The sequence below is a fragment of the Coloeus monedula genome, assembly GCF_965178545.1.
Source record: "Coloeus monedula genome assembly, chromosome: 10".
NCBI lineage: Eukaryota > Metazoa > Chordata > Aves > Passeriformes > Corvidae > Coloeus > Coloeus monedula.
The window spans coordinates 6463182-6474231 of NC_138790.1; the positions used below are offsets into that span (position 1 = coordinate 6463182).

Below are 11050 nucleotides of genomic sequence, written 5' to 3' on the forward strand. Positions count from 1 at the left end.
GAAACTGTCTTCCCTGTCGCAGGAAGGGCCATATATGGGATTTGTGTATCCACCCATACAAACACATATATCTGCACTTAGAGTTACTTCAGATAAAGCCACCTCTGCTTGGCATGGGTAAGCTTCTGCAAACACACTGAGGATTCTTGCTTTGCAGCCATCCTGGGTTAAGCATCCAGAAAGTGCAAAGACAACGCTATAGACAACCCAGACACCAAAGAAGGATTCTTTAATGCATAAAGTGCTTGCACTTGTAAGGCTTCACAAACTAAAATAAGAAGCTGAAAGGCAAATCACACCCTACCCAGAACTAGGCATTGACATTAGGCGTAATATAATGCACAATTTGCATTTCAACTTCCCAAAATTTCATTATTAATATCATTTTTACTAGACTTTAAGCAAACTGCCCTGAGTAAGGGGTGGAGTCTTTCTATACTGACCCTGGAGCAGGCCAGACATCAAATTGATTCAGACAGAATAATAATTCATTTCCCAGTTCAGTCCTTCTTTCAAGGCAAAGAAATGTTACTGGACTGTAATTTATGACTTAAACAGAATTACCAGTTGGTCTCATATTACCTTTCTACTCTTTGCTTACCCAGGGAGCAGAATCAGTTATAAAACTACAATGAAAAAAGTGAATTAGAATCTCTTTTCAACCCTTTATTTCCAGTCCTGCAGGAGCAACAAAATAATTTTAGTTATAGGACAATGGAAACTTGTAGAGGCTGCCCTCAGAGCCAGCTCTGTAATTCCTCCTCATGACAGTCAAACTATTCTCACTGTATATTCTGAGTATGTAGCACAATGGTATCAGTGGGTTACCAGGTTCTTTGCCCCTGCTCAATTTGACAGTCAAATTCCTTTTACTATTATTTGCTATTCAGGTTCCTACTGAACTACCTCCCTAGGAACTGCTCTGTCAGATTCCAATAAACAATGATTCCCTCCCAACCACTTCCAGAAACATAAGCGCATGTTTTAGCTGCCAGATGAAGAAAATAAAAAATAAATCCCTGAACAACTAAGGAACTGAACAAGCTTAGAGTTCCAGGCTTTCCAGTAGCATTTCTAATTCTTTCTTAAATTCCTGATGTTACCCACCTTGCTCTTTTGTTGCCAAAACATTTTAGCCTCATGACATCTCACTTTTCTGATCTTTTTCTAGGATAGATAAAGTGCCTCTTAGTGAAGACAGATAATGAATAATTAACATTTCATCTTTTCTCCAGTTTCCCCCAGCTGTCAAAACTGCTACCTGGAACTCTTCTTCATATTAAAACACATTGCATCATAAAAGCATGAAATTGGAACATAAATGATTTTCCTAAGTTTCAAAATTATTAACCATATTATTTCACAAGGTTCAGCCAGTGCCATGAATAGGATCCTAAAACTGCTGGTACAACTTTTATTCTCTTTGCATGAACACTCATTATACTTGCTCATACACTGCAGTAATGCCAGACTTCCTGTATTGAATATACCACGAAAGCTTTACATTAATATCAGTAAAGAATACTAAAATTAACCCAGCTGTAAAGTAAGAGCTTATCTAAGTGAATATTAGAACTCTTTCTTGCTTTTCCCAGCACACCCCTTTGTGTGTGTGATGCTCACAGCCCCTCACTGACCTGTTTGGTGCAGGTGGTCTCTGGCCAGCTCAAATAAACGCATGTGCATGTTGGTGGTGGGGTTAAAGGAGCCACAGGCCAGAAGGATGACAGGGATCCTGCTCTTCATTCTGACAGCAAAACATTACAACTCCTCCCTGAAGAAAAGAAATTAAAATAAAAGAAAGTTGAGAAAGAGCAGTCTGCCCTTCATTCCTGGACTAAAGGGAGCACCGTTTCCAGAACTGGGTGTTCCTGGAGCACCAGTGGAGTATGCAGAGATCAGTCGTGTCACAGCATTCAGCAACTGCCTACTCAGGAACACAGCTGTTCTTGGGTATTCATTAGGAGAACACCAATACATTCTGTTTCCCCACACACATACATGGCTAGACCATACTTCTAGGAATTCCTATTCTCACTAGTATTAAAACCGGACAGATTTTAACTTTTTTTTTTTATTTTTAACCTACTTTTATTGGAGAACAAGGTTTTGTTCTGTCTTCCTGTCCATTGATAACATTGGGACCTGCAGGCCTGCTACAAAAGCAGATTCTATTTTTTTTTAAAGTAACTTCTTACAGTGAACCTTTGTAACACGTGACAAAACCTCACATACAACACCCAATTCTACAGGTCCAACTTCCTTAGAGCTGGGCAGGCAGCCAGCTGGCAAATACTTCCAGACAGATTATCAGCATTTGCCTGTGTGGTTCCTTAGCTGGACTGCAGAGCAATAGACAGTGGACCAACAACAGGGAACAACAGGGAGGAGGAAGTACAGCTGCTTCAGGAAAACCCCAGGGCCATTAAAAAGCTGTGGACAGGATGAATGGGTAGGGAGCAATGCTGTTAGGAGCCTTGCAGGCATGTTTACAAACAACCCTTATATAATTTAAACTATCAGTCATCTACTAAAAATGTAGCAGAAATCAGTTTAAATCCACTGTGCTTGGAGCTATTTACTTGCATAACTCTTTTTAAAACTAATCCAGAATATAACTGGCATGATAAAAACAACTGTGTCCCACATACACATCTGCAAATCCAAAGTATTTTCCTAGAATTTGAAATCTCTACATTGCTCCCACCTATGTATCATACAACCACTCTCCTCCCTTCCCCTGGACTTCAGCCCTCTCCATCAAATGGAACAGTCTTCCTGCAGAAGATACTTGCATCCCAAACTTCAGAACTCAGTCTTGGGACAACAGACAAACCCAGTACAGATTGTGTGCTCTGATTAGCCAAATCTCATTCTCCATCTGCACTGCACCAAAGCCCTGCAGCTCAGAGCCTACCTCTTACTGTTCCCAGTTCTTATAGTCCCTTCCCACCGCCCCCTTCTCTGACTTAGAAAAATTAATAATAATGGTTAAATCAGTGTTAAGTTGATGTTTTATACCTGCCAACACTATCAGTTCATCTATGGAGGATTTACAACCGGAAGACTGGGACTGTACCATGGAACAGCACTCAGTGCACCAAGCAACAAGTGTTAATATTATCATTTGTGACTTGGAAACTTTTTATTGAGAAAATTCTTTGAAGCACTAATTGCTATCTGTACCTTCAGCATCTAGTACAGAATATAACGATTGTTTTATAATGTTTTTCTTTTACTTTCCTCACTTTTCATATCATCCATCATACCAGGGGAGATACACTGGGGAGAAAAGCTGTAGAGCCACTGAAAGTTAGCAACAGTTTTATGGTCTGCGATGGGAGCAGCTGTAGGAAGCTCCTTTCACAGCACCCTGCTCTCTCCTCTCGTTTACTGTCCCTATGTAGAAACAAACACTCATTCGTGACAACTGTATCCAAAATCTACAGGTTCTTTATTCAGAATGAACAAAAAATATTCTTTTGTTCCGTATCAGCAATTCTGTAAATGTATCTCCATTGTATGGGGAAAGGTGTTTCTGCCTTGAAACTGAGCAAAACATCAGCATCTGAATGGGAGCTCTCTCATCTGCTGCTTCACAGCTCTCCTGTGCTCTCTCCTGTTCTGATGAAGTGCAGTTTGTATTTCCATAGCTGTTCTTTTATTTGCCTTCTCAACTGAATGCTTTCTTTTGCTTTGCTTTTGCTTCTATAGATTACTCTATTTCTTGCCTGAAACAAAGGTGTTGGACAGTTTGATCACAGCTCTTACCCATTTATACCCTGGAAACTCCAGGGAAAGATTTCAACCTGTAATTTTTAGTGGTAACTTGACAGTACTGATAATGGAAACTCAAAAATCAAACCAACAACAGCAAAAAAGAAAAAAAAAAAGAAAAAAGAAAACAGAAAAAAAACGCACAACAAACCAATATTGTACTAATAGTAAATAAACATGTAATGAAAAAACATTTCACAAGATATTATACATCTATAAACTCACAAACACCCTATATATATATATATATATATATATATTTAAAAAACAAGAATCAGTGCTTTCATTTTTACTATCCCCAGCTATAGTGCACCCTACACCTATTCAACAGGTCTAGGACAACTTTTAGTATTTGAAACAAAACTTTCTGATTCAGTTGCTATCTCAGCTGGTATTAATTACCTAAAGGGTTTTAAATCATTAGAGCACTCAACAGAGAAAAAAAAGAGAGTTAACTGATTTTTCAGCTAAGGTCTCTTGAGAAATCAAACACTGGACACAGAGTCTCTGTGCCCTGCTCTGGGCCTGTGTACCAGCAGCCCTGGCCAAGCAGTGTCTTCCTAGAAATGCCAGTCTGCAGTTTGAGAAGCTTCCAACAACAGGGGACATCGTGTGGCAATACAGAAAAGGGCAGTCACCTCCAAGTGAGTAGGCCACACTTAAGCTATATAAAAAAAGGCTTAATGATGGAGAAATCATTATGATTTTCGCTAGAAAATTCCTGCAAGTTCTTTTTCTGGTGCTTATATTCCTACAATATGTCAATAACAGATGACGTTACAGATGACCACAGTTAAGTTCTGCTGAAAGTCAGTAATTAGAGCTGTATCTGATTAATTATCAGCAGCAGCATGGAGTGCTGAGCAGCACAGTCTGATTCATGAGCTGTTAAATTAGTAAACTGGAGAACAAGACACTGATACGTGCATGCTATGAGGCACTCACCCTTAAGGGAAAATTTCTGCAAAAAGCAGAAATAAACCAAATCCTAGAACAGGATTAAAGTGTTATCTCCTCCTGTGAGGGTGAATCTAGATTAATTTAGATGAAATTTAGACTTGAGCAAGTTCAAAGCTGCCCAATTCCATTCTTTTACTGGGCCACATCATTACCTCATATAAATTCATGTAGATGCACCAAGCCCAGCTGAGTTATGCCAAGTGACACTAAGAATATTATAGTTGCGAGACAGATCTTCAAAGTCAGGAAATAGAACTACATTTAGTAGCTGACCCAAATCATAGCAAACCACAGTACAGAAATATCCCTTAAAAATACAATTGGATATGAGATTTTCTCATTGCTGTGTAAGAGAAGTTACTCCAGTCAGTAATTTCCCAGCATTTGCTGTCACCAAAAACCAATCCTCCACAACAGTGACAAATATTTACCTGTATATCCCCACCTTCACTTTAATAATGAACATACTATACCTGGGTGAGGAAAAATGAAAAATGTATTATCTGGGGCAGTATTTTATTTACTCATCAAAAAGTTACTCACTCCAGCCAAAAAAGACTTTGCAAGGAGCACATATATATTACACACAGCCCAATATGATACTCTACCCCTCTAAAACAGTTTTTTCAGGGCCACATGGTGAGTCATATTATTATTAAATTCCAGTGATTCAGATGCACCCCATTTATTTGACTTTCATAGGGAGCCGTGACAGGATACATGATTTTCTATCAGATTCAGCATATCAGAACTATGAAGTTGCTTCTGCCAATCCCCACACCAGACTTTTAGTCAGAGAACACAAGTCCCATTGCAGCTTCAAAGAAACCCCAAGATCTGATCCCCTGCAAGCTCACTGCAGTATTCACTAGAACAGCAACTTATACAACCCTATAAAAATCATCTGGGCTTTTTCACAGGTAACACTGAAGATGGCTCAAAGCACACCAAATACTGCCTTAAACAATGCACAGGGTTCTTTTGCCTAAGAGAGACCTGCTTAATTTCGGGGTGCTCACTTTTTCTTCTTCCTCTCTGTCCAAGGCAGCAATTTTCCAGCTAAACAAAAAGTTATCTGTGAACAAGTAACCTCGAAGAAAACTGCCTGTGGCCTGAATTCCAAGTGCCCTGGTGGCTAACAGAGAAAGCCGCCTCAGCAGAAGTGTCTCTTCCTCTCCGATTATAATCCTTCAAATCACAGCACAATACTTCACTCTTGCCATTCCTTTATTTCAGGCTGTATCAGTGGGGAAATTTCCTTTCACAGAAGAACCAACAAAGCCTCTCTATCAGTTAAATATCTAAAATCAACCTAAATATGATCTACAGTTCCATTTACTTGTAATGAGTTTTTTCTTCTGAATAAAATCTAGTTCTCTGTTTTCAGCTTCCAATCCCAACTCCTTCTGTTCTTTCTGCTACAGAGAATAGGCAGTTGAAAGGTACTAAAGAAGATGATTCACCACAAAAACTACACACTGACAAAGCACAAAAAATATAAATAATAAATTGAGCATAGGACTCATGCAGTCTGAAATACATGCAAATATTGAATCTCCAGTTAATAATTAACATGGCATTGCCTTCGACAATTTTGAACTCTGAAAAATTTGAGCAGAATTATTCCTTAGCACAAGCTTAAAAAGTTTGTATTCTCAACACACGCAAAACAGTGCCTGTGAATTCAACTCAACAACACATTTTCTTAAGCCTGTCAATTGCTGCAAGTTTATAGCTAGAATTACACAGTGGGGCACAAGAGTGTCTGGTTCCACAGTCCAGACAATAAATTACCCACCAAGATACTCCCACAATAATATCCTATATATTTTTCTTAGTATTCTTAAGAATATTATATTTTATTAATATCCTTAATCATCCTGCAAAATAATCATGCTTACAGGCTGCCCATTGCCTGAACAGCAACAGGAATACAACAATTTGGCAACATGAAATTCACAAACCATCATTCATGCACATCAACAGAAAAATCCCATATTTTTAACATCACTATTTGTGCATTTACTAAATGTTCTGAGGCTATTTCAGATGTTCTGCTGTCCTTAAACAATAAACATGTAAAGACAATCACAGCATAATGTCCTTAATGGTTTTTTTTTCTGGATTCTTAGGAAAAATAATGAAATAATCCCAGTTTGTAAAAAAGGCATGAATTACATTCTAACTGCTCATAAAACACTTGACAATAATTAGACACGGAGCTCTGTAGCAGTTTCAGCTGGCTATAAAGCCAGTGATACTACACTAACCCAGAACCACGCAGAAAACAAGTAAAAAAGGGCCAGACTGGCCAACACCTCACGATGCAGGATCTCACTGGCCTTACACAGCAGCACTCCCTGCACAGTTTTGCAGCATTTCCACAAGCTCAATAGAATACAGGCATCTCCTGGTATCTGTATTTCCTGCAGTATGACCCTTATGATTACTTCTCCAATAATTGCTAGTGATCACTCAACATCTGACACTCAACTCCCTTCCTATTCTTTGTGCCCATATCGCACTAATAAATAAGCTTTTTCTTTTTCTACAGTTGTCCAAACTATTCTAAGTAAAGCCAGTAGTCATCCTTCTGTTTGCATGTGTGAGTCAGTCATCCACAATGAACAATATATTGATTTACAGAAAAAGAGGATTCACACAGAACTGCAACTCTGGGAGCCTATTTTTTAAGCAAACAAACTGCTGATTTAGTGAAAGCACCAACCTGTCTGTCAAAACAAACTCTTGCTAAAACTTCAAGAGTTCCTGTTGTGAAGCCATTCAGAGTGATTTTTCGTCTACCAACATCTCTGTAATTTTCTTTCAACTAGCAAAACATACTTAGCATATCCTAAGGCAAATCTCAGAACTCGCACACAAATGGAAGATAAATTTAAGTGGTAAAGAAAACACATTCAATCACAAAAATCTGCTCTTATAAAGCTGGTTTTAAAAGGCAGCAAACTAATGAAACCCCTAGAAGTACTACTGCAGCACACTCAGATGCAAAATAATAATATATAGCAAGCAGGGCGTAAGGATTTCCAGAACACACAGCAAGACCGAAGTTAAAGCATCAGCATCCAAAATCCCACTGCTTACTTTTGGGTTTCAAAAAAGGGATAACTATTTGCCACTGTGAACATCTCACTGGCTCTACAGCTACACAAAACAGGTCTTCTAGCAAAGTAAAGAAAAAAAAATTAAATCATGCCTAAGAAGGCTGTCTTTCTATGCTTCAAGGTTTACCTGACCACCTCCAGGAAGCAAGAAGGAATTCTGCAATATATGGAACTGCTCACTTTGTAAAGTGCAGGATAGGTCTCAGTTTCCTCTGAAACTTCATCTATAAGTTGCTGCCAGAGGCAACAATTCCAACTCGACAGCTGAGGTCAGTAATGAATACATAAAGCTGCTCTTTAAAACAACATCCCTGCACCCATTCAGTAGTGTCCAGGTGCCCTGAAGTGTAGTGTATTTAGGAGTCAGAACGCTATTTGCAGTTAAATTTTTAAGCCATCAAAATGCAAAGTGTCATGTGCATTTCTTGTACTAATCTATGGATTTTCCTAATAAGACCGATGATTTTGCATAGCAATGAAGCAGTTTAAGTAAATGGTTCCTAGGCTCAAGAGTTCACACTGCTTATCTTTATGTTTTAATTGAATGATCACTTTAGAACTCCACTTGCTTCATCTTGTATAATCAAAAAATTCAGAATTTATACAAGCAGGTATGTGCCTCCCTATTGTCCAAAATGTTTTTCTTTCTCTGTAAGAGCATTTTACCTATGCAGGATTTTCTAGTTATCAAAGAAAAAAAAGTGAGATTCTGAAACAACTACAGTGAAATGATAACTGCAGTCACATTGCGACTATCACCTAAATGTTTATAAATTCTTATGACAACTAAAATATACATTAATAACCATACAGTCTTACCAGCTACAAAACTTTGCACTTCCTCTTTTTTCCAATGGCAGACCAAAAAGGCAACAAAATGCTGGGCATTATGAGGGAAAGAACCAAGCCCATCACGCAGGGTATTGCTTTAGCACTACAGAAATCCTGGATGGGACCAGATCTTGACTGCCATGAGCAGTTCTGGTATCAGCTCAGGAAGGACAGTTCAAAAGGCCAAGTGAATGGAGCTACCACTATCCAGGAGAGGCAAAAACAATTGGCTTGGACTGTTTGGTTCAGAGAGGAGGAGCCTGGGGGAAGCTACAGGTGAGTTTTGGAGAATGATGAAGGCACTGATTAAATTGAATGCAAAACTTCTCCCTGCAATATCAGATTTATAGGGCAGCCAGTGGAAGCAACAAGAAATTTTACAAGAAGCGAAAGTGCACCTGAGAGGATTCAAATACATATGGTGTCCCTAAGGAAGCAGTTGTGGCTGGTGGCAGGAACACCAGGGGAAGCTAAGAGACAGGTGAGTGTCCCTAAATCACATCTCCCCTCCCACTGCCTGTGCCCCATCACTGGGCTGGATGACATTTCTTATGTTTTTGAAATTCTCCACTATACTTTGTGAAGCTGTATGGCTAATTTCTTAGTTTCTGCTAGTTATTGTTCAGAAAAATGCACAGTGCTTGGTGAGCAGAGTGACATCTACACAACTATTTGAGTGGTAATTGCACTAAATCAACAATGTGATGGGAAAGGATACAGATGTGAAGTTGGCTCATGAGATTGAGGCGGTTCTCCTTCAGGGCACCTGCTGTGGCCAGGGCAGGCAGGTGGGGGTTTAACAGCTTCACCTGGCCACCCTCATCTGCTCCAGGTGCAGCAGTACCAACTGAAACATTGTATTAATTAAGTCCATCACTGCTATGAAATCCGATTTGTCTCATTAAATTATTTTAAAAGGCACAAGCTCAAATTCCCCTTTGACAGGACTGTCATCTATTGTGTCCTCAGTGTTCCCCGCAGGCATCTCTGGACTTCTTAAAGGTCTTTTAGATCATCCAAACGCTAATTAGGTTATCATAGATAGGCTAAATGCTAAAATTCGTATTTCTGAAGCTAAAGGCACGAAGGTAGTTCACTAGTACAACCACACAGTGGAACTAGATTTCAGTAGCAAATCATGCCCGGAAAAATCCATGCTCACGTTGATTATATTGCTGCAAAGCTTAAAGAAAACAAACATCACGGATTGTTTATAAAATCAAACAGCAGCTGTTGCACCCTCTTAAAGCCGGGGAGAAAGACGAGCAAGTTACGCGGTGAAAGCCAGATGGATTGAAAAAAAAAAAAAAAAAAAAGTAACCGTATATGCTGTTGTCCTCTTTAACTCTCACTGCACTTGGGGAGGTGCTCGGGAACGGCGGGGGAAGAAGGGAAAAAAGCTCTCTGTTTTAAATACACATACACACACACGCATATATACGTGTATGTGTGTGTATGTGTATTTATATGGATGTATATATAGTCGTGGATATGCGTTTATCGAGTACGTGGCGTGGCGAGCCCGACAGTCCCGGCCAGAGGTTCGAGGCCTACCCGCTGCCCGCAGCGCCCGCTCCGCTCCGCGCCGCCCCCCCCCCAGCCCGCTCCCCTCCGCGCCCGCAGCCGCTCCCCGACTCCCGGCGGGATCCGGCCGGCTCCTCCCCTCCTCCCGTCCGACCGTCAGTCAGTCCTTCCGTCCTTACCGCAGGACAAGCGGGAGCTGCCGGCGGTTGGCAGCCGCTGCTCCCCCGCTCGGCGGGGCTGGCTCGGGGCTGGCACCGCTCCGCCGCCCGCACCGCGCGGCTGGGCCTCCCCCAGCGCTGCTACACAGCGGCAGAGTTGCCTCCTTTACTTACCTGAAGGTGACGTCCCAAACTTTCGGCTTCCTGCTGTTATTAAAGACGGGCCCTGCGGCGTCGGGGATGTGCTAACAGCGTGGTGAAGGTCGACTTGCGAGGCTTGGAATAATGAATGTGTGGAAGAATTCACAGCGGCAAAGGTTTCTGTCCAAAAAGGAGACAGAGGAGTCCTGTCGTTACACTGAAATAAAAGGAGAGGCCATGGGGCATTTCTCATGGGGTCTCTGAAACTGTTAGGGGACGCAGCCCCTCTTTATCCGAATTTCCCATCCACATCACCCTCTTCCTTTCCCCATTGGCCGAGGAACTCGGAAGGTACAGACTTCCCGAATCGTCTACTCTATGTCCCCCTCTACTATGCACCCCCCCCCTTTTTTTTTTCTTTTATGTAACAAAACACTGTTCATAATTCTGTTAAGTCTTTGTTCGTTTTCTCTGAGTTCAGGATTTTAACACAGCCTTGGCTGAGCAACAGTCGGTGCCAATTAGTAACGTTTT

At 40.7% G+C, this 11050-nt stretch overlaps 1 protein-coding gene across 1 annotated transcript in view; it reads right to left on the reverse strand.

Moving 5' to 3' along the window:
- The window catches only part of NMNAT3 (nicotinamide nucleotide adenylyltransferase 3), a 22241-nt gene extending 11706 nt beyond the window's left edge, over positions 1 to 10535 (reverse strand). Inside the window, exons 1-2 of the mRNA XM_082287884.1 lie at positions 10397 to 10535; positions 1638 to 1774 (exon numbers count right to left, since the gene is read on the reverse strand). Of these exons, the coding sequence (XP_082144010.1) occupies positions 1638 to 1746 (109 nt within the window). The 5' untranslated portion in view covers positions 1747 to 1774; positions 10397 to 10535. The remainder of the gene's footprint in view (positions 1 to 1637; positions 1775 to 10396) is intronic.
- Between the last annotated feature and the right edge of the window lie 515 nt (positions 10536 to 11050).